Here is a 25553-nt window from a genome sequence, read left to right on the forward strand (position 1 = left end):
CTTCAGCTCGACCAACTATGTTAGGAAACTGACAAACTCTTCCATCTCTAACTCTTACATATTGTGCAGGAGACAGAAATGGCTAACTGACAGAACCCATACTGTTAATATTTCATATATTTGCTCTAGATCTAAATAATCACCAGCAGTATCCAATAAGGCTCTATCCTGGGCAGCTCACCACTTTGGTATATGCTTCCGTATCATGAAAGCTGGTATCAAAGGACTATGGTTAACTAAGTTTGCTCATGATTACAAATATGGGGGCAATTATCATAACCCTTTCTGAACTCAAATTCTCCAACAAGGGCTGGACCATACAAATACACGTTATGTGGGTTTAATTCAACACCAAGAAATGTAACAAGGTTTCCTTAATATATCAGGCATCTCTGGCTCATACGATACAGATAATATTTAACTTAAATCTGACACATTAAGCAGAGACTCCAGTATCCATGTTAATAAGAAACTTGCATTTGACCACCATGTCTCTGTCATAGTTACAAAATCCATCTGTCTTGCATAACTTATCATCTGTGGCACTTCCACAAAATGTAAAGAAGTTATAGCCCCAGTTTATTCCTCTCTTATTAGGCCAGTCATTGAATATAACACCACTTTGTCATGTATCTCACTATAAACCTAAAGCAATATCAGAGCGATATCAGGTCTCAGTACCCTTAGATACTCAGATAAACTATAATCCCTATAACTCGTGTATCACACAGGCTTCTGAGGTAGGATCTCTGCTTATTCTTCTGTATTATGGATGTGCTGTGAATAACCCTGTGCTGCTTGAATTCCTTCACCTAGATAGAACCAGTCATAAAGCAAAGACCCTTTCTAGAACCCTAAACCTATGCTGTCACAACAGCATCAGATGACATGACGGGTATATAACTCAATGTATATCTCATTTCTGGAATAGGCTGCCCTGACATATCAAGCACACTACTTCCGTAGCAATCTTTAAAGCCAGTAAGGATACCTGGATGACAGATGATAACTTTTAATATGGGATACATGAAAAAAAAACTTAATGAGGTTATTGTTATTTTATCACTAGTACTGGCTAATGTGTTTATGTTTCTCAATAGTTTCTTTAGGTTTAGTGGAGAGATAGACAGACTGATAGATACATAGACAGATACATGGACAGATAGACAGATGTGGAGTGTCTCTGTAAGTGTAGTGTGTGTGTGTGTGTGTGTGTGTGTGTGTGTGTGTGTGTGTGTGTGTGTGTGTGTGTGTGTGTGTGTGTGTGTGTGTGTGTCTGTGTATGTCTGTGTGTGGTATGTTTTTTGGTATATGGTATATGTATGTGATAGACAGACAGATGGATAGACAGCGAGACAGATGTGGTGTATCTAATTAAGTGTACTGTTTTTGTTTGTGAGTGTGTGTGTGTGTGTGTGTGTGTGTGTGTGTGTGTGTGTGTGTGTGTGTGTGTGTGTGTGTGTGTGTGTATGTGCGCTCAAATTATCTAGCAATTACACTTGTTTCACATCCTAGAAAGGGGACACTCAAAACTGGAAACTACAATATATGAGCAGACAACTACTAGATGTACAGACTAGTTTTAGAAGGGGCACAAACACCAAAGATCAAACTGCCAACACCAACACCTATTGGATAATCCAGAAAAAAGGGAATTCCAGAAGAATTGTTTTCCGCTGTTTTACTGCATACTCTAAAACTCTGAAATGGGAATATGGGGTGACTTTATTTGCATAAAGAGGAATTTATATGCAGAATATCAATCCACATTTAAAACTGACTATGGACTAACTGTTTAATTTAAGACTGGAAAATAAGAGTGGCTAGGCTGTATATGATGACCTTACTTGTATACTATGGATGTGTAACAAAAATTCCGAGTTAGATGGAGCTGGAATCAAAATTGCTGAAAGGAGCACTGACAACCTCATACATGATGATACCTCTCTGATGTCTGAAATGAAGTTCAACAGCCATTGGTGAAGATGAAAACAGAAGTGCAAATGCTGGCTTGCATAGGAAATGAAATAATGTCATCTTGCCTTATCAGTTATTTGCAAATAGATGCGGCAGAAGTTGAGGTAGTGATGCATTTTATTTTCTGGAGGTCAAAAATCTCCAGAGACTGCAATTGCAGTTACAAAATTAAAAGACAACTGCTTCTTGGAAGAAAAGTTATAGCAAGTCTAAATAACATTTTAAAGGTCTAAGAGATTATATGGTCAACAAGGGTCCACCTAGTTAAAGCTGTAGTTTTTTCACTGCTAGCATATGGCTGTAAGGCAGAATGTAAGCAAGACTTTACACTACAAAACTGATGCTTTTGAACTGTGGACCTGGAGAAAATTCTGCTAATGCAGGAAGATTAAATAAATCAATACATACATAAATATATCCAGACTGTTTGCTGGAATGTCTGAGAACAAAACTAAAACTCCAATACTTGAGCCACTTAATGTTAAGACTCAAGGACTCGATTTACCACAGAATATGCTGATGCAGGGAAAGGTGAAACACAATAAAAGAACAGGGTGGCAAAGTCTAACATGGATACGCAATTACCAAAGTAATAACTATGAATTTGAAAGAGCTCAAACAAGTAGGTATTGCCAGACAAGCCGGGCGTACTAAAGTCATTAAGGTCACAAAAAGTCAGTCTTGAATAATAAAATAAACATCAAAAACAATGTATTAAATGTGTATTGTTTGCATAAAAACATAGATGTACTTATTGCATTTGTTTACTGGAAAAGTCTACTGGGCCTAAAATAGCCCATTTTCAGTGGAGGCACAGGGAGAAAAGCTCCAACAAGAACATAGATACAGAAAATATTAAACATTAATTGGTACAAAAGTAGATACAGTGTTACAGACAGTGATTACAGTAATATATGCAGAATATATACATAAAAGCAGGAATTTTCTTGGTTGCCAGATGAATTCAGTCAGAGGTATAAATAGAGATGCATTAATCAGCATTATTGTACTAGTATCAACAAGTGATGAAAAATAATAATTATGGAGAAGGTGTCATCAGTCAGTAGTAGCAAAAAGCAAAGGAGTTTAGTTATCATATAAGGAGAAGGAAGAGGTTAGGTTGTAGAGCAGGTACATAGCCAGGAAGTGTTGAGATGATTTTTCAGTATTTCATTGAAGGTGCTGGTGCTGCCTATGTTTCTTACACAAGGTGGAATTGAGTTCCATAGTTTTCTGATGGTGAAGGAGTAGACCAGCAAGGTCTATATTAGATCATCAAATGCTTAAAAAAGCGAACAGTGATTAATCGACCTTATGTAAGTGAAAGCATACAATGTCGAACTGTCAGACCAGCGATTTTTTTTCCAAGGGAAAAAAATCGCTGTTCCAACAAAAAAAACAAACAAAAAAAAAACATAAAAACAAAACACTTTAAACATTACATTAAGTGGGGGGGGGGGGCTTTGCCCCCGCCCCTACTTAAATACACCAACTCTGAGACCGCACTACATTGCAGAAAATGGGAAAGTAACTAAGCAGCCAATTGAATTATTTCCCAGGGAAAGAATTTGCTTAAATGTCACTTTGATATTTTGCCATTTCAGTCTTTTAAGTTTGACCAAGACGCATTCGAAAGAATGTGTCTTCTGTCTTCTAATAGGAACCCGACCAGCAGGTAAGGTGGGCTTTTCTACTTTTAGAAGTAGATGATTTTCAGATCTTAGTTGCCCGCTGGGTTGGTACTGGGCGAGTAGTGTTGAGACAGCAGGAGAGTCTATGGGTCTGTAGATTATTGTGTGCACTGTAGTTAGTTGGGTGAATGAGAGATGGTTGTGGGGGGGGGGAGGTTCCAGTCAGCCTAATCGTTTTAGTGAGTTACATTGGCAGGATGAAAATTTGGCCTTGGGGGCAAACTTGGCTATTCTGTTGTGACACATATCAAGTTCGGATTTTGAAGAATTTTGGATATTACTCAGGACAGGGGCACCATAAATGAGAGAGGGTAATAAAAAGGTGGTTGCAAGGGTCTGTCTAGTAGAGAGGCTAAGAAAGTGTTGGTGCCAGTAGAGCATACCGAGCTTTTGGTGTGTTTTTTTGATGTTATTGTTTATGTGTAGGTTAAAGTTAAGTTTTTCATCTATAATAATGCCTAGTAGTTTAATGTGTAAGACAACTTCTATAGTGGAATTGTCTTGGGCTTGTATAGTGAATATATTTTTTTATCTAGAGGAGTGGTTTTCTTAGGAGTCAAAAGTAATGATTTCGTTTTTTTCAGATTTAGGGCAAGATGATTATTAAGCATCCAAGATTTAGTAGAGGTGAGGACATTCGGGGTGAATTGCTGGAGTTCAGAGCTGGAATTAGCAGTGTATATTATAGCGGAGTTGTTAGCATACTGGATCACTGAGCATTGTGGGAGAGTGGAGTGAAAGTTGTTAATAAAGATGCTAAATAAGAGAGGACCAAGTATGGAGTCTTGGGGTATCCCTGTGGAAGTACTGAGGAAGGGAGAGTAAGATTGTTGCCATTTGGTGGATTGCTGCCTATTGGTGAGATAGCTATTGAGCCATTTTAGGGTAGGTGGGGAAATGTGGAGGTTGGATAGTTTAGAGAGGAGGATGGTGTGGGAAATGGTATCAAATGCTTTGGAGAGGTCTAGGAAAAGAGAAGCAATTATTTTTCCAGAATCCTGTGCCTGGTTAACTGTATCAAGGAAGAAGAGGAGGGCAGTGGTGGTGCTGTGTCCTGGTCTGAAACCATGCTGAATGGGTGATAGAATTTGGTTTTCAAGCAGGTGGTTGAGGAGTTGGGCATGGATGCATTTTTCCAGTATTTTAGAGAGGGGTGAGATAATTGCTATGGGCTGAAAGTTTGTGGTATCTGTGGTGGTGCTGCCTTTGTGTAAAGGGAGAATGTAAGCTTTTTTCCGGATGTCTGAGACTATGGATTCCTTAATTGATCTGTTAGTTATGAGTATGCTGATGTGATAAGCTACAGAATTTGCAGCTAGCTGCAGGACGTGTGGGGGAAGATTGTCAGGGGCTAGAGTACAGAGTTTTAGCTTAAGTTGTTGTGGTGGTGGATATGGGGGAGAATTTTAGATTGGACTCGAGGGTAGGATTGTTTTCTGGGATGATATGGTCATCAGTTGTCTTGGTAGTTGTGGTACTAGCTGTAGGAAAGGTGGTGGTTAAGTTAGCTATGGTGTCAATGAAGTAGGAATTTAATAGGGTGGGAAGTTCAGCGAGGGTTTTGTCTGGGTCAGGGAATGGGTTGCTTTGAGATCCTGGATGTAATAGTTGGTTAATGGAGGACCAGAATATTTTGGGATTATTTCATGTTGGTTTTTGTAGGTGGAGGTAATGGGATTTTTTATCTCTGGTTATTAGTCGTTTTGCCTGGTTATGGAGTTGCTTATATTGTAGAACAGTTGAGGAGTCTTTGTTTTTCTGCCATGATTTCTAGATTTTATCCCTTGAGGAGATGAGTTCTTTGGTGGATTTTGGGAGCCAGCTTGCATGCTTACGCTCTACTCATTTTTGGCAGGTGGGTGCTTGTCTATTTAGGATGTCTAAGAATGTTGAGTTAAAAAATTCAATAGCCTCATTAAGTGGTAGCGATTTTAGGGGTTTCCAATTTACTTTATCTAAGGTTTCATTAAATATAGATGGTTAGAACTTAGTCAAATTTCTGGTTGATTTGTATTGGTGTTGGCCTGGGTTTGGGGTAGATTTGCATAGGATAAATGCTGGGTGGTGGTCACTAATGGCATTAGGTACTATGCCTGCAGTGGTGATATTTTTAGGGCTGGGCACTAATATCCAGTCCATTGTGGAGCCCCAACTCTTATTTTTGTAGGGTCTGGTGATGTCTTGAATTAGTTGGGAGAAGTTGTAAAGGTTTAGGTTTTTTCTTTTGAGCAATGTCTATCCAATCAATGTTTACATCACCTAGGATGATGGTTTCATTATTTATGTTTTGGGATGTCCAGGTAAGTATGTTCTCTAATACTGGCATGTTTCCTGGAGGAATATACAGAGTGATTATGCAAATGTTTTTATAATTGTTAAGTTTTAATATAGAGATTAGAACTTCAGCTGGGGAGAAGTTGGGTGTTGGTTTTGAGTATGGAATTAAAGTATATTTGCTAAGGAAGTGTATTACTACTCCCCCTCCTCCTCTTGTGGGGCCAATCAGCTCTTAGGCATGAGTAGCCTGGGATAGAGAGATAGATACAGATATAGACATATTAGAGAGAGAGAGAGAAAAACAGAGGAAGAATAATGCATATACAGGCATATCACATTTTCTGCATCTGAGAAGATTTACATTTGGCTAAAATAAATTACTAACAAAATGCCTTCACAAAATTACCTGGTAAAATTATTTATCATAACTGGATATGAAAAATTTAGAGAAAAAAGTAGCAATGATTAAATTCAGATATTCGCTGAAAAATAAAAATGTATTAATTCATTCATTCATTCATTCACTCATTCCCTAATACATTTTTATCATAGTAAAGGTCAGAGGGGCATGGCCTAAGCCAGTACGTAGTGAGCATAAGATCGAGAGCCACTCCTGGTGAGAATGACAGTATATTATTGGAAACACACATTCTAAGATGATTAATAGGTAACATGTCTACCAACATACAGTTCTTCAATGTACACACACTACCTACAGCAAGTGACTTGAAAGCATGTAAATGAATGGCTCAGTAGCCTAAGTGCTGTGCCTTCCTGGTTTGCTTCATCCTCAGATGAATCCAAACATGAAGCTTGTCTCAGAATATTTATTGCTTCTCTTACTTGAGCATCTGAACATAACTAATAAAACCTCCAAAGAAGGCACACTTCATTTACTTAGAGTATTATGACAGGGTCAGTGGACTAGGATTTCCCTTAGGAAAACACAAGACTATAATTTAAAGCAAACAACCAAATAGAGACATAATGCTGCACAAATATCAGGAATGTAGGGCCGAAAACTGGGTGCAGTATCAGTGTAATGTAGGAACATAAAATGAGCAGAAGAAATGAGAAGTGTAATGTAGGCGCATATAATAAGTAGATAGGAATGAAGACTATAACATAGGGCCATATATTGAGCAGAAGGAATGAGAATTATAATGTAGGAGCACATAATGAGCAGATGGAATGAGGAGTGTAATATAAGAGCATTTAAACATATAACCAAAATACAAAAGGTGAACCAAGCCTCAAACTAAAGCAGAAAAACAAATAATACCAAAGGGGCAGGTGGAGAAACCACTCGAAAGATGACCGGCTAAGAAACCACAACATTTAGCCTGTCGTCTTTCGAGTGGTTTCTCCACTTGCCCCTTTGGTAGCATTTAAACATAGGTTAGGCCTTACATTTTATCCTGTGACAAATTCTTTCTCACCCTCCGACTCTCACTCTAGTCTTTTTTTCCAGTAGCATCATTTAGTTTCAGCAGTATAATGCCAGTTTTGATTCTCAAACAATGTAATAATACTTGTCCCAATGTTATTCATGTCATCCTAATAACCAAGCTAGTGTGATCATTGGTGAATAGCTGTAGCATTACTGTAAGACAGGAATGAACAACATAGTTGGGTCTTTACTTTCAAACTCTACCACCATACCTGTCTACTTCTTCCACATTACATAGTCCTGTCATACACCCCATGTACTGCTTTTATATTACCTTTACATGCAGTTACTCATTATATTCTGTCACACTAAACTGGCACATGTATAGCTCCTGTTTGATTTCAGTTTCCTCTTTTCATACACGCTTCCTACATTACACCCCTGCTTCTCCTTATGCTCCTGACATTAGTACTGCCCTATATTCTACTTTAATACACCCATCCTTCCCTGAACTGTTTTTTTTTTACTAAGCCTATAGATGAACATTTACCTAGGTCCATCACTTTCACCTCACAAAGAATTCTGTTTATCTTCTACTACTATCTTTCATGCCAACAAGACATGTTTGCTTGTTCCAGTAGCTTTGTCTTTCCTTCTCTCACTCACTTCCTTGGTAGTCTACAAACCTGTAGTGTCTTCATTTGTTTGATTAATCTCTTAAGCTTATAGCACACCAACTCCACAGTTATGTACTCATTGTATGCCCCAGGAACAAACACATCCTATTTCACCACCTTTTTCATATTTATCACTTCCCATACTCTCCTAACAAATTTCCCTATACATTTCACTTACTACTTTATTCTTCAGTTCTAACAATCCCATTCTTTCTTGTGCACTCACATTTACAATTTCTCAATCTGCCTCATAAATTACCTTAACCCAGCTATTAGCCCCTTTTTAAAAAATGTCTCACTAAACTGTATTCATTCCTCCTTCTCTTTGGTATCAAGCAATACAGAAACCTAACAAAAACCGTGCACTCTCACATAACCACCCACCCTCATACTTACTACCTTCCAAACTGCAGAAACTACATTTAAAGGGTTGTACATAGCTCACATTAACAGATGTATCATTAATAAGAAACTGAACCTGTGATAATATATATACCCTTACATATAGTTCCTCTCTTTGTCCTTTTCGGACTTTATCACTTAGTAGAATAACATGAACAAACTCAGATGAACATCTATGTATACTCTTAGACTCCATCTTCTTTACCACCTGGAGTAACTTATAGAGGACACATGTAAAGAAAAGTAATATGCTTGTTAAGAAACAGCAGTGTAACTATTCTCAACAAGGCCATCACCTCTTGAATAGTTTGTCCAAAACCAAGTAGCTAACATGGATTATCTTATTACAGCAACTAGCTTAATTGCTGTCTAGTAGTGGTTGAGTTTCTAAACAGTAAACTGGGGAAGTAAAATGTAACTTTTCTTGCCAGGCTGTATCTTTTAACACTGTTGATCATCCTTGGGTACACATATTCAAAAGTGTGATTAATTTCATTAGTACAGTGTAGAAAAATATGTTACTATATCTTCTATTGTTCAGTTGTTGAAATCAGGATCATAGATGCAAATATCTTACAAGTAATAAGAAAAATGGTTATTACCAACCAGTATTATTATCAATGAAACTGTTGACATATCTAACACTCACAATCAGGGCATACAGAATGTTACATCTATGAGCTGCAAGAACAGAGTGAGAATATTGTGTCACTAAAGCTCTCTCTTTCATGGTAGACCATGATTATCTGAAAAGGAAACTTAAAAGGAGGGCCCTATGCAAAGCATGACAGATATCTACATGGAAGATGGCACAGACCACCAGTATCCACTTTATAGATTGCCCAGACTGTAAATTTAACACTAGGTAAACTGGCAAAGCCATACTGGCTGGCATATCAGAGGTTATGCAGTTTGTCATAAAGAGAAAACAGACGGACAGGTACTGGCTGCAGAAATTAGTTTCATACTGCCCCCCCCCCATACAACACCAAAAAAAATGCTCTCACACATTTGAAGCAATAAACGCAGAAAAAATGTTTTTAGCCAGTAATGATATCAGTAATCAGCAGAGAGTCAACATATGTCTGAGAAAAAAATGAAACATGGAATGTAGATATGATATGTATATGATGTTTCATAATAACTGTAAGACAGAAGTATTATAATAAGGCAAGTGAAAACAATAAATAAATTAAGTGGCCTAATAGTGATGATATAATGTTAGGCTAAAATATGCATATAACATTTACACTTAGCTTTGGGGACCATTTAGCACACTTGGTGGAGGTAAACATTTGGTTCTCAAACACAACAAAATGTATTGATGCACTACACCAGCTGTACAGCTCTATGTATCTTAGCACAGTGCTGCATTTAATGTATAACTAAAGTGTATAGTCATACCTGACAATACAGACTCGCCCATTCAAAGCCAAAGCCAGAGGGCATAAACAATGCAGCTGTCCTGTGTACAACATGTTAGGAGCTATGGTTAGCATTGCAAAAGAGGTAGCAAACAGTTCTTGCAAATGGTAATAGGAATCCCTTAAGCAGTTGGATATTGTTTGTGTTTTAGAAACTGTATCAAGGAGCTAAAGAGCTAATATGGCTGATACAGCATAGAAAATATGTTTGACACTATGAGAGGACTTATGTTATTTTTTTTATTTTTTCATTGTTTTAGTTTTAGTTTTATTTCTTATTTATTTTGGGCCTGAAGTTGGGTGACAAATGGTAGTATTACCTAAGGCTTCAACCAGCCTTGCAAAATCCCTGCCATCCCCTTCATCAACAGCTGTAGTCTGAAACAATATAACAACATGCCTCCATATTAAAAAAAAAAAAACAACACAGAAGAGACCTGCTTCAATCATATGCAGTTTCTGCTGACAAGATAACATTAAAAAATAATATAAATATATAATATGCCTAGTAAGAAAAATATTACATTAAGACAGTCATTCAAAGTCTATTCATAGCAATATAAATCAGTTATATCCATTGCATGATGCATAGTGAGACAATCACAATTAGAAAAAATACTCAAAGCATTGCAGCCAGATTAAAGTCATAATGGGGATGATGAAACCTCTTATTATCAAACAGCATATACTAACATTATAAAAGAGACTGAACCTTCAACTACAAGATTAGTTTTATCCTAAGCAGTAAGTCATGTTGAGAACCAGAACTGCCTCTTAAAAGAATGGTAACACATATCAAGTCCATTCTAAGTAGATCATCTGAAGATGGGAATAGGGATAGGAAATCCCCATGCAGAACATTTTAGGAGAGCAGTGAATGCAAATTATGATCATTTACTTTTAATGTGTGGAGTGCTGAGATTACAGTGTAAACTGTGGAAAAGATAAACTTGCTGAACCTCTCCTTAGCATGAAAACTAATCATGACATCACTTAGGGGAGAGCTGCTTAACACTTGTCAAGCAGCCTTCTAAGTGCTGTTATGAGTGGGTCTTGTGACAGAGATTAATAACAGGCAATGCAAGCCAGCAAAGAACAGCAGCACAACGTGAAAGCATTGTTTCTGTTTGCTGTCCATGTCTCTCAACTATCCATCAGTTTGCCTCATGTTTGTGTTTCCGCCTCATTAACTTTTCATTTTCTGGTAAATCACTAAGGATTACAGTCAGTCATTAATGTCAGACATTAGAGTTTCATACTCTTTATTGCTCAGAAAATACATATGGTTACAAAACCTGCTGTTCTTTTCACATTTAAGTGAATAAGAGCAATATTTAAAAACTGTCCTTGATTCTGATCTTTTGTTTTTCAGATTATTTTTGGATTTGTTGAGAATTCTTTAGCAATGAAGCTGAGAGGTGTTGTGCTTTTCTGGTTTTCAAAGTCGGTAAACATTTTGTACTGCTATACTTTTTTTTTTTCTATAACCACTAGTACATAGAAAAAATAAAGTTCCAAACACTACAAAGAATTATGGCTGGGTTACTGAGCTTAACCGTTTATTATGTGTTTTCAAGAAGGATGTCTAGATTCACTTCTCAAGCTTCACTCTAGACGTGAATTTTTTTACATCCATGTATTTTTTTAAACATCTTTATTGAATTGTCTCTTGTAATATATAGGTAAATTTATGTTTATAAACTTGAGCCCATAACAAGCCAGTCATGATCGGAGGCACGTAACTATAATCCTGTGTGGTGTGTCTCTGCTTATCAGAAATGCATATGCTGTTCCGATATTCGATGTACAGTGACTGTACTTAAGCCCTGAACTTTGTGTACATGACAGAGTCTACTAGATCTGACTTATTTCTTCTGATCCTTAACTTTTGGTTACAGTGTCCTCATTGTTATATTTCTCAGTATCAGTCCTAAGAAACTGACTCTTGAATCCAACATGGTATACAAGTTCAAACAGTTAACAACAAATAACAAACAATTAAATAAGCAGTTGTTGCCTTCATTGTGTTAAAGTTGCCCTGTTTGTTATATACTAGAATACTAGATCTTTTATGAATGGTTATGTTCCAAAATTATCAGAAATAATGTTTCATGTTATGTTAATTTGGACCAAAACAGGTTAAGGTGTCAAATTATTTCACTTACTTTGATTATTTGATTGTCTTTATATTATCTCCCCATTTTGAACTTTATTATGAAACAAGGCCTGCATTTTAAGTTACATTCTTTATAACCACACAAGCACAATGTAGAAAAAAGTTTAGCACCAATACACATCCGAAACATCCAAGTATATCAAAACTGCTTTACCAGGAATAAAGTCCATAGACAATCTTTCAAAATGGAACAAACGGTTTATTGGAAACAAAAATGATGAGCGCTTTCGCGTGGTACCATCCACGCTTCTTCAGATAAATCATGTAAGTTAGTATCAAGGCTTTATAGTACCGCTCCAAGGCGGGAAAAGCTGCTCATTATCCAATTAATTAATTAATTACATTCAATATCAAAAAATCTTAAGACTCTAAAAACCTAGGCACATTCTAATAACGCTGACATTAGACGTCCTGACCATTGAAGTGCGCTTATTGTCATAAAGCGCAAAATAAAACTACCAATACATTGTTGCAAACATGCAGCCTGCATTTTGTGTTTTTTTATGCAGGTATTGTGGTGCACATTAATGCAACAATAGGATTAAAACAATAATGTCAAAATGTATGTAATAGGAGCATCAACTAAATTAACTAATAAATTTAAATCCACCTATTTATTTATTTAAAACCTGTGCAAAATTGCTATTAACAAATTGCTATTAAAAAATACTGTTAAAAAATATTGCTGTTAAAAAATATACCTATTCTATATAAACATATACAAATTAATGTGACAATAGTTAATTTTAGTTATATTTAATATTTGATATAAACTATATATATGGATAAAATCATTTAATCCTATGAGGCTTTTAAACCTATTACTATTAACTAATAACAATGCTGTGCTTACAAACTCATACTAAAGGTATCTATAAACATTCAATATGTCATGTTAGAATAAGAAAAGATAAGAAAAAATAAGAAAAAATAGGAAAGAATATAAGATGTGAACATCATCATATGATAGTATTGCATTTCCTCAATTCATTATAAATGCAACATCTAACAACTATGTTTGTATTGTTTAACAGTAAATATTTATGATTAAGGCACTAATACATATTATGCTCATCAAAAAATTAATTGACTTGTTACTTCCTAGATATTAATAAAGGTTTGATGGGCACATGACTATTAAGACCTGGTTCAATATGTGCGCCCAAACGAAGAATCCATTCAAGTTCCATTAATGCCAGCTGATTCTCTATATCCCCACCTCTTTTATTTGGGACCACTATCTGTAAAACTCTAAAAGAGAAGGAGTGTGTTGAGAATTCTTTGACATGTTTGGCTAATGCATTGTTATCAATAACCTTCCTTATATCATAAAGATGATTATATATGCGTTCCTGCAACCTTCTTTTTGTTAGTCCCACATAGAAGGCTTCACATCTGTTGCAGGTGGCCAAATATACCAAATTCCTGGTATTGCAGTTTGCTCGAAAACTTGGTTTAAAAACATAATGAATGCTAGGATGTGTAAAATTCTGTATCTTAGTGATGTATCCACACCTATTGCAACTATAACATGGGTAGGTACCTAAAGCCCTAGTTGCGTTGTTGCTTACCATAATACTTGATGGATCTTTAGTAAGGTTTACATCTCCACATAAAATTCTTTTTAGGTTCCTACAATTTTTAAAGATGAAGGAAGGGTTTTCCCCTACAATTCTCTTGGTAAGGGAATCTAAAGTAAGAATATGCCAATTGGTATATATAACCTGCTGGATCTTATTAATGTCACTAGTATATACAGCAGTATATCTACATGAGTTACTTATGGCTTTTTTATCTTTACTAAATCTTCTGTCATTATTCTTAGGTTCACTAACTTCATCGTTTCTAGGAATGGGTAAAATATCTCCTAAGATGTTTAACTTTATGTTAGAGACCATGGTGGGACTATATCCTCTGTCTATGAATAATTTTTCTAGCAACTGTGCTTCTTTATCCAAGTCATCTGTATTACTACAGAGTCTCTTAATTCTAGTGTATTGACTCTTAACTATAGCTTGGAATGTGTGGCGGGGGTGCATGCTATCAAAACTTAGCATGGAATTTTTCCAAGTTGGTTTCCTGTATAGAGTGGAGTCTAGTGTGCCTTCACTTGTCAGCCTGACTGTGACATCTAAGAAATGAATTTCCTGATTAGAAACCTCTCTGGTGAATCGTAAAAATGTGTTAGTAGTATTCAAATAAAGAAAGAAGCGTTCAAATGACTCCATATTGCCTTCCCAAATGATTATGACGTCGTCAACAAAACGTCTATAAAGTTTGACAAACTTAAACTGCTCATGTGTAAAAAGATAGAGCTTCTCCCACCACAGCACCACAAGATTGGCATAGGTATTAGCGCAGGGGGTGCCCATGGCCACCCCCCACTTTTGTAAATAGATGTTGCCACTAAACACAAAGGCATTATTAAAAAGCACTAATTCTAACAGTTGGTCTATCAATATGATTCTATTTTTCGAAAAATCAGTTTCTTTGACTAATAATTCATTAACATATTGCATTCCGATGTCATTGGGTATCGAAGTGAATAAGTCCTTGACATCCAAGGTGACTAGAAGATACGACTGATTTCTATTTAGATGCAGTTTTCTAATATCATTCAAAAAATCATGTGTATCTTTAAGTATGGTAGGTGACTGATTCACTACAGGTCTTAATATATTCTCAATTAGTTGTGAAGCATGTGCTGTAATCCACATATCTCCTGATACTATAGGTCTTAATGGTACAGGATGTGTGCCCTTGTGTACTTTTGGTATGCCTTTAATGGTGGGAGTAACAAGATGTTCTATATACAAAAACTCATATACTTCTTGGCTAATCTGCCTACACATGACCAAGTCATAATAGACGTCTTTCACTGATTTAATTATTTTGACAACTGCTTCTTGAGTTATAGGGGTATATGTGTCTGTGTGTTGTAACATCTGAGTCATGCCTGTGACGTAGTCCTGTGTGTTTAAAAGGACTACTCCCCCTCCCTTATCAGCTGGCTTCACGACTACATGAACATTATGTTTTAATTCATTTAGAGCACGATATTCCTCTGGAGTCAAATTATAGAATCTGCCCTTCTTATTGATATTACTAAACATAGAATAAAATTGGTTTTCACAAGCTCTAAGAAAACATTCTATGTGTAGAGGCATGTCAGGAACAAATACACTTTTCTTTCTTATGAAATCCTGCCCCCATTCTTTTGATACTGTATCATTAAAAATTAATTTCAAACACAGATTTCTGCAAAACATTCTCAAGTCAAATAAGATGTCTGTTAATGTGGCTTGAGTGGCCGGTATAAAGCTAAGACCCCTATTCAAAACCTTAGCAGTAGCATTGTCCAAAATATAATCAGAAAGGTTAAACAGCAAGTTCGAAGTCATGTTTTCTTTCTCCTGTTGTGGACAAACGTTTCCGCCGAATATTTTCTCTTCCGTGAATCTCTGCTGTGTGATCTTCCCCTGTTGGAATAAGCAGGGGTTCATTTTTGATACGGTAAAAAATTTACGAGAGAAGGTATCGCATTGGAGCTGTGTTTGGGTCTGGCTCCTGTAATGTTAGCAGGCACTTGGTTGAAAAAAGCCTCTTGATTCGGAGGGGGTGTGTCAGTGTGAACAACTTCTGCCGGATTATTATCAGCTGTAACCGTAGCATAAGTGCCTCCATGAACAATTGATGCAGGTGTCTCTGGCAAGACCGGTGCTACAATATGGCTATCTTTTGTTCTTTGTGAAGATGGAACTGAGGACATTTCAGGTGTAGTCACTGAATTGGGTTGATTAGCTGAATTAAATCTCGGCCAAACGAACACTTGGCCTTTTTGAAAATCTTGATAATCGCGCATTAGCTTCTTCTGTTTGGTTGATTTTAGTTTGTCACTAAACACATTAACCTGAGAAAATGCGCGATTAATCTTATCAAGGCAATGTTCAGAATTGAATCTCTCTAACAGTTGTTGATATAAGTGCTCCGTTACATTTCTTAGTTCTGTCTCTAACGGTGTAAAATAGTCAAGCATTAATTGGGCATACCTAAAGCCCAACTCTATATTAAGGTCCTGCCATCGCTTAAGTAATTCGGGATGTGAGTCCCCATATGTGGGCATACAAAACACCCTCATACCCCTGGGGACTACTTTAAAATGGATGCAGGCTTGTAAATGTAACCTTTGCCACGCATACCTTTGCAATTGATACAGATTGTCTTCTATCTTCTTTAATAACGGATAAAACTCAGTAAGATTCTCACCATTGGTCTCTAAATTGACAGTTCCCACTTCTCCTAGGAGGTCCAGAGACAATAAAGGGTTGTTGTTAAGATGTGTGAGTCCTTCCCATAAGGACAACGTATCCCTCGGCTCCGGTTCCAATGGGATGACAGGTTCCATGATGTGCAGGAAACGTAGACCAAAACAGAAAACAGGATAGAACAAATGCAAAAAGTAGTCCCCGTTCCTGTAAAAATGGTGCTAATATGGTTACAAAACCTGCTGTTCTTTTCACATTTAAGTGAATAAGAGCAATATTTAAAAGCTGTCCCTGATTCTGATCTTTTGTTTTTCAGATTAATTTTGGATTTGTTGAGAATTCTTTAGCAATGAAGCTGAGCGGTGTTGTGCTTTTCTGGTTTTCAAAGTCGGTAAACATTTTGTACTGCTATACTTTTTTTTTTCTATAACCACTAGTACACAGAAAAAATAAAGTTCCAAACACTACAAAGAATTATGGCTGGGTTACTGAGCTTAACCGTTTATTATGTGTTTTCAAGAAGGATGTCTAGATTCACTTCTCAAGCTTCACTCTAGACGTGAATTTTTTTACATCCATGTATTTTTTTAAACATCTTTATTGAATTGTCTCTTGTAATATATAGGTAAATTTATGTTTATAAACTTGAGCCCATAACAAGCCAGTCATGATCGGAGGCACATAACTATAATCCTGTGTGTGTGTCTCTGTTTATCAGAAATGCATATGCTGTTCCGATATTCGATGTACAGTGACTGTACTTAAGCCCTGAACTTTGTGTACATGACAGAGTCTACTAGATCTGACTTATTTCTTCTGATCCTTAACTTTTGGTTACAGTGTCCTCATTGTTATATTTCTCAGTATCAGTCCTAAGAAACTGACTCTTGAATCCAACATGGTATACAAGTTCAAACAGTTAACAACAAATAACAAACAATTAAATAAGCAGTTGTTGCCTTCATTGTGTTAAAGTTGCCCTGTTTGTTATATACTAGAATACTAGATCTTTTATGAATGGTTATGTTCCAAAATTATCAGAAATAATGTTTCATGTTATGTTAATTTGGACCAAAACAGGTTAAGGTGTCAAATTATTTCACTTACTTTGATTATTTGATTGTCTTTATATTATCTCCCCATTTTGAACTTTATTATGAAACAAGGCCTGCATTTTAAGTTACATTCTTTATAACCACACAAGCATATAGATGTAAACAGCTGGACATAGTCACTGATGTCTATTGCATTTAAAACACTCAATGTAATCAAGTAATCACCATTCTTTGATTAATTCGATTTATTTTCTAGCTGCTTTCAGCAGTCTAATCTGCCATTTCAATTTATCCATGAATATTGTTCACATTTCTTAAATAAAATAAAATTTTTCCAACTGTAACTTTACAGCTGCAGAATTCAAGGTTTTGAGAAAGTATTTTACCTAAAATTCTGCAATTTTTTTTTTAAAGATATTGAGTGAAGCTTTTTCTGATGGTTAACCAATCTGCACTATGCTATCACTAGAGTGGAACATCACTTGTAAAATGGTAGAAACAAAAACATGCTGTTCAGTCTGATTACTGTTGGTAGCAAACATGAATATATTTGTAGAGATAAGAAACAAATAAAATATAAACAATTGTGCTATGTATGAATATGAGCCTAGCAACAACCTAATATATATAGTGTATATGATCTTGTTGGAAACAGTACCGTTAGAAAAAGTTAATTTTTTAATAAAGTTCAAGTGTGTGTGAAGATTAGAAAACAGACTTTCTGGTACTGTTTGTTGACTATCAGATTACGAAATACTAACATTTACATTAACCAGTAATTCAGAAGCTAGTTTTGTTACATTAGTGCACATTTAACCTAGTGCAGTATTTTATAACATATCCTTGCTTTTAGTTAAGCTTGAGCATACAGTACAAAGACTTACACAGCACTGGTTGTAATAGAAAGCTATACCTAGCTGACACTTGGTATCATCCATCGGAATTAACCAGTCATGCAGTGCTTAGTTACAGCACAGGATGGTAAACATTCCAGAAAGGTTGTTATTGAAATTAAGATATAATACACTCACCTTAAGCACAGGAATAGCACAAAGGCAACAACAAGAGCTCCCACTGATACACAGTGTCCAAGATAATTAATGATAAGGGCAATGTTGTAATGTACCGGGTACTTCTTCTGGAAATAAAAAAAAAAAAAAAAAAAATCATATAAGCCAATGTGTAGTCATTACTTTATAGTAAAATGGTATTAAATCTATTCAGCCATGTTACACCTTTTCAAAAGTCCTAAATCTATCTAGCTGTCTATATTAAAGATTATATAACTTCAAGAGAAACATCTTTGCTTGCATAAACTCAAGAAACGAATTAGTGAAACAGGGCTTTACAAGACTTCCCCTTAGACTTCAGGGAAATTTGAAAAAAAATATTTACAAAGTTACTGGAAAAGCTGTGATAACTTTATTGCAACAATCCTAACCGAATGGTTGCAGCACTCATTTGCCAAATTGCTATCTCAAGTCCTTTAACTACACTTGACTATTGATGCTCTAATCATATTTTTCATGAAACTTCACCTACTAATCCCCTAAGATTTTCCTCAGACTAAGCTTACCAAGTTAAACTATTAGGGATTCAACCCACTGAAGAATTTTACAACTTAATCATGCACCCTGAACATATGTATATTGGCTCCATCATCATGCAAATATGACAACTGGTGAACTGTCCCAAAATGAAGGAGTCTCTTGTCAATACATACTTAGGAAATACCCTGACAGTGACTTCCTAGACAACACAGTAATTGAGAATTTCAGCTTTGGTGCTTGGACATTATGAGGAAGTCTTCCCTTGATTTCTAAAGGTATCTTATGGAAATAAAAAAAAAAATCAGGACAATTGTCTAACAACAAACCATTAACAGGCACAGCTATTGAAAAAGCAAATGTACACTAACAGCTTCTTGACCATATTAACAAATGTGACCACATCAGCAGCAACATGACTATGGAAATGGGTTCAACACATTCACAGCCATATATAGGGTACTAAACCCAATCTTCACATGTATGGTTTCAGACTGTAACATCTTGTTTTGTTAATGATACACTCTAGTTATTTCAAAAGAACATGTCATAGAATAGCATTTATATTGCAACAGTGTCATATTCCTCTCTCCTTTGTCTACTAAAAACATAAAGTACCAGAAAGATTACACTATACCCTTTTCTCTTCTCACGTTTTATTAACAATTAACTTATAGACCTCCTCAAATCAATTTTATGCTGATGATATTCTAAATAATAATCTTGTATGCTCTACTGATTTCTCTGTCACCCATGAGGATTGTACCAGCCACTATTGTGGCTAACAAACAAATAAATATTTGTCTATATGTTATTGTATATGTGACTAGGTATGCATTGTGTGTGTGTGTGTGAGTGTGTGTGCAGATACACATGATTATATGCACAAGTGTTTACAACTTCACAGCTACATAGGTAAGTATTAAAAATTAGTCTCAATTTTACACAACTACAATATATAAAACAAGATCTTTATTAATAAATCAAATGAAATGTTAACAAAGGTCTTGCTACATACTTTGTGGTTGAGTATTCCTGGGATATATTGCTGTTCTGGGCTGCTGAATATTAGTCCCGATTAGTTTATAGACCATTAGAAACCCAATCCAAAATATCAAATTTAGAAGCTTCCTTCAGCCCCGAAGAAGGCAACACATGATAAAATGGGGGGGGGGGGTCTGACATTGCTTATCTAATTGTTCATTTTCATAAACAAATCACTTCCACATTATGCTGTATTGGTAACTTTCCCATCCAGTTTGACTCTGTCGGAATGAATCTTGGCTGTCTTGTTAATTCCTTATGTTTTGACTCGATCCAGCGAAGTCTTAATTCTCATTTACTCATTTGTCTTCAGATTCGTTATTCATTATAAAGCTCCTATTGATATTCATTTACCTAAACATTACTATTCAGCTTGAAAGAGCCATGAGATAATACCTCTCAACTTCTTACTGCAAGAAATCTGGACAAATAATGTGGAGACAAAGGCAAAAAATAGCGACACATTTTAAATATCGCTCTTATAAATGTAGAAAGTTGTTAGAATAAGGATTTGTCTTTGCATGCATTTTCTGAAGGATAAGAAGTCTGAAAAAATATGTGCCATTATTTAGAGACTTTAGTCCTCAGTGATTTGTCAGAAAAACCACAGAAATATGAAACAAAAATCTGGACACAGTTTAATCAATTTACGAAAAAGTGTGAGTCAGTCAATGGTTAGTAATGTTGGCTTCAATGTCTGAGATACAGATGCCAAACAGGAGAGGTCCCAACAATGAACCCTTATGTGTACCATTGTATCTCATTTCATTTCTGAAGTGACACATGCAGCTCTAACCACATGGGTCCTGTAAGACATACAGTTATGCACTATAGGACATATGGGTCTATATTCAGATTTCCAAGTTGGTCAATGCTGCCTGCATGAAGATCAGTGCCAAAGGCCTTGGCCAATTCCATATACTCTGAATTCACTGCATATGCACCGTTACTGCCTCAGTAAATTTTTCAAAGAAATTAATGGATTTATAAAGGCAGGACTTGCTTTTACAAATCCAAATTGATGAGGGCCCATTGTAAAAATTGTCAATGTCCAGATTAATGTGGTCTGAGATAATAAATACCATTGTTTTATACATAAGGCTAGTGACACTAATGGGTGTATAGATACCAGGTTTTGTGGTTCAGTGACCCTTGCACAATGGCATCACTATGGCTGTTTTCCAGGCTTTGAGAATGTAACTGGTGGATAAGGATTAAAGAGGTTATTCAGGGCTTCTGATAAGTCATGTTTGGAAATGATAATCAGAAATCCTGCTGTGTTGTCAGGGCCCATGGATAGAGATGGCTGAGACAACTTGTTCCATGAGAATTACAGAGGTTGTCTGTCACTGTGGAATACATTTGACTGTGGAAGGAGGTATTTCCTTTTGGTCAGAGTGAATAGTATTAATGTAGCCATGAACACTGCTGGGTGCATAGTCATGCATCGGGTAGTGTTATCACCTCAATGCAAGGGCATTCACAGTTTGATTTTCAACTGCAGTGCCTTCTGTGTGGAGTCTGCATGTGCTCCCTGTGTTTATGTGGGTCTCCTCTGGCTGTTTTGTTTTCCTCCCACATTCCAAAGACATGCAGTAGGTGGACTGGACACTCCAAACCGTCCGCAGATAGGAGTGTGCACACAAGAATGTGGTCTGGAAGAACTACTGCAGCAGGGCTAGCAACTGGCAGTGTAAAACTTGGCTGTAGATGATTGTCACTGTTGAAATGAACCCCCAACCCCATATGCAACAATGTGAAAAAGGGGTTGTGGATGGACAGATAGATGGATTTTTTAACTTCCAGGCATACAGAAACATCTGCAGTTAATTTTGGTTTCAGTGACTGTTTTACGTTTATATTATGGTTGTGCTTCTTGATGGTACCCTAAAGCTCTTTGCTAGCTTGTTTAAATGTGTTGTTAAGCTGGGTAGAATGAGACCTGTTTTAAGAAACAGGCAATGTCCTTCACTTGTTATACAGCATATTTACACAGCTATTCCACCACAGTGGTTTGTTTTTAAGTTTCTCATTACAGCTGGTACAGATAGGGACTGCCATATCAAAAATAATTTTCTAAGTAGGAGAAGATGTCAGAAGCATTGGTGGCAACATTAGCAATGGAGTCCAATGGAAGAAGACTATATCAGCATTTATTTATATTATCAACATGGAAGATTATAGCAGTATTTATTTATATTATGAACATGGAAGATTATAGCAGCATGTATTTACATCATCAACTAAGTAAAGATTTGCTATTGAGAAATCACAAAACAAAAAGTTTTTTTTCTGGAGGAAGTACTCTTAATTTTAAAGGAAAAAAATATTGATTTAGGGTCTTACTACAGAGGGAAGTTGATACATATGAAGGTATGCAAGAAGTAGCCATATTTTGAAGACAAGATTCATGGCAGTTTACACCTCAAGTATGATGATTAGCTATTTGTATAAAGGGGTTAGCACTTATAACGAAACATTTAGAGAAGTGCAAAAAGTTATATATGTATATGTGTGTGCACGTGGGAGCATATATGTGCATCTATCTGTATATATTAACATCTTGCTATCTGATCAGCACTAAATTTCATGATCAGTACGAAAGTCATGGGTGTGTGTGTGTGTGTGTGTGTGTGTGTGTGTGTGTGTACGTAAGTGAATTGCACATGAGCAGTGAATTTTGTAAAATATCTGCATGGTCTCAGAATAAAAACAATATTATTTCAATATGCATTCATCAGATTATTTTATTGTTCAGAGTTCAAAATATTTGACATTATTTATATCACTGATGTAATTTATATCTCAAAACTATATGTTTATTGCTAGGAGTCAGTTCTTTTAATTAGTTTTGGTTCCGATGACCCCGTTATCTGTAAAATACATTTTATCAAGTGGTGATTTAAAATTGTGACATGATAGCATAATACTTATTTCAGTTTGACCAAGACGGGCAAATAAATGATCAGAAATCATATTTTTCAGTGGTTATGAACTTTATATGAAAAGGTCCAGAAATAATATTGAGAAGACAATCATATTCATAAATACATGTGTTGTTGCATGCACTTCTTATTGCAAATAGCGACAAAATCCCTTTTCAGATATTTCCATGACCCTGCTACTAAACTTATCATAGTGTTTGAAAAAGTTAACGTTTGCATGAGATAACATTCCTTAGGCATGGTGAAGTTAAAGAAATGTAACAAAAAAATCATCACAGATGCAATCTTAACATTTTGCTGGTGTACTTTTTTCTTTGAAAATAGTCTTGGAACAAGAAATGAGCTGTTGACCTGATTTTTATGCATCAAAATCAAATATTTTTCCTACCGCTGATAGCAATGTGAGAAAAGCTCCAAAAGGTAATGCCTGTATTTTGCCTTGGTGTAAGGGTGGCACCCACCCTCTTCAAATCATTTACACTTCTTACAGTGTGTGGATTTTTTCCTTGCAGTGTTCAAAGGAATGTTCTAAGCTATTTCTGTAAAATACTACAATATGTTTGTGCTACTGCCAAATCCCCAAAGAAATAACCGTAAAGTTTATCTATGCAGACATGGTAATCTTTAACATGTGCAAGCGTGTCATTGTTGTATGCCTTTTTACAAAGTCCACTAAGTCACACCACAAAGTAAAGTTTAGCTTCTTTCATTTTATATGTTAAGCAAATATTTCCTGAAGATTACCAGCATTGGAATAAGTATTATACATAGTAATGAGGAAAAATTCCATCAAAAAAACTTATTTGATGGAGTGCAATCAGAAGTAGATTTCAAGTTGTTTTAACCTATGTATGCTCAGCCTAAAATATGAACTAAGTCTATAAATATATGTATAGGCTAAAAGTTCAAGGTAACCTTATCCTCCTCAGTTTTCTGTTAAGATACTAGCCTTGGATTCATCAAGCATTCCAACCTAAACAGAGTCGAAATGTAATTTGTCCATATTCATAGCCTTTCCTGTTGATGAAGCTTAATGGTAAAATGGTTCAGCTACAGAAAGTCTAATCTGAAATGAACTGACTTCCCCTTTACTTTGGCAAAACATAACAAAGTTCACTTAACTTGGTCAGGAAAACTTAGATTTGTGAGTAACACCTATCCCCACCAAAATCAGTTCTCTAAGACTGTGTATTCCAATAATTCAGTATCACTCACTGCCAGAACCACCACCACCAACATCCCTTAAAGCAAGAAAATCATCTACATAAAATATCTGTTCCCTTTTGAAAGGGATTACATTGTTGACAGTGTACCATTACAGCTGGGTAATACAAAGTCACATGTTCTTAAGTTTGCTACATTTGAGCAAGCTTGGCCAAAGACCCTGCATAGCTGCCATTTTATGGCAGAAAACTCTTCATTATTTCTCTAACATGGCTACATTCAAAGCTAGAAAGAAGATACACATTATAAGATATTCAGATTTTGACACAATCACTGGAAATGAAAACACAACAGTGGCATCTACTAACTGGAATTAGAAAATGTGTGTACTTTACCAGCTGCAGCACTGGTACAACAGGTGAAGTTTATTTTATTTTATTTTTTGCCATTGCACTACAATGTGCAACCATAGATATGGCAGGATTACGCTTTCCTGAACATCATGATGGTCTCAGACAATGCTGGATAAAAGTCATAGTTGGGAGACAGATTTTATAACATCTAAACCTGAGTAATACCTAGGTGATTGTTTTCTTCAATAAGTATGCAGAGATTCTAATAAAGTTAGACAAACCAGGTCCTTAAGGTTAATAGTCTCCATAACAGCAGCGTGTTTCACTTTTCTTTTTCTTATTTTTTTCCTTAAGAAGTACTGTAAGTCTCTTTTCTATATACCTACATATATCTGGTTGTTTTTGCCACAAACTAAATCACCAATATGCAATTCTCAGATCCAAAGTCCTACAACATAAACACAAACATAAAAGTGATTGGTTGCCTATTCAAATCTTCCATTCAAGGGCAAATGTTATAAACAGGTACTTCCATGTTATGACAGTTTATTCCTGCTCTGGTGAAAATAGAAACAAATCCAGAAAACAATCCTGTTTAGTTTTGGTGGATCTATGTGACTTATCTTTGAAGATGTTTTTCTTATAGTAAGGAAGTATACTCATATGTTGTTTTGCTAGAATGAAAGACATAGGATGTATTCCTCTGTGATTCCCAAATTAAACGCCTTTTATTAGCTTATGAGGTACATCGCATTTGTTATCATTGCCATCTATTCCATATATGCTCACAAAAGCATATATGTGTTTTGTAGATATGATCAATGCCATTCAAAAGTCCAGCATAGAAACAGCGAGATGCGTTCATGTGGGTTTCCTCTTGGTGCACTGGTTTCCTCCCATGTTACAAAGACATGCATCTGGAGCATTTCTCCCTGGGCCTCCAATGAAAATTGGCTCATTCCAATTCGGACTTTCCCAGTTAACAGAATGTAAAATAAAATGTAAAATAAAAATAAAAAATAAAACACAAGTCATAGGGATTCTGAAAAAAAACAAACTTTTTTCTTTTCAAAAAATGTCAACTTTATTGTAAGAACATATAGCCTTGAAGTAAAAACAAAAGCTCTCCAATAGGAGGACATTAAAAAAAAGATTCTGTCTATAAG

At 35.8% G+C, this 25553-nt stretch overlaps 1 protein-coding gene across 4 annotated transcripts in view; it reads right to left on the reverse strand.

Moving 5' to 3' along the window:
* The window catches only part of LOC122798078 (corticotropin-releasing factor receptor 2), a 1424487-nt gene that overhangs the window by 895263 nt on the left and 503671 nt on the right, over window positions 1-25553 (reverse strand). For 2 of the 4 annotated variants that reach the window (XM_044066741.1, XM_044066744.1), the window contains one exon: window positions 18366-18469. In XM_044066741.1, coding sequence (XP_043922676.1) covers window positions 18366-18469 — 104 coding nt within the window. Of the gene's footprint in view, window positions 1-18365; window positions 18473-25553 lie in introns of all 4 variants that reach the window. The other 2 variants (XM_044066740.1, XM_044066742.1) reach the window with 1 other exon arrangement.

The sequence above is a fragment of the Protopterus annectens genome, chromosome 3.part1 (assembly GCF_019279795.1).
Source record: "Protopterus annectens isolate FY-2018-M chromosome 3.part1, PAN1.0, whole genome shotgun sequence".
Classification (NCBI taxonomy): domain Eukaryota; kingdom Metazoa; phylum Chordata; order Ceratodontiformes; family Protopteridae; genus Protopterus; species Protopterus annectens.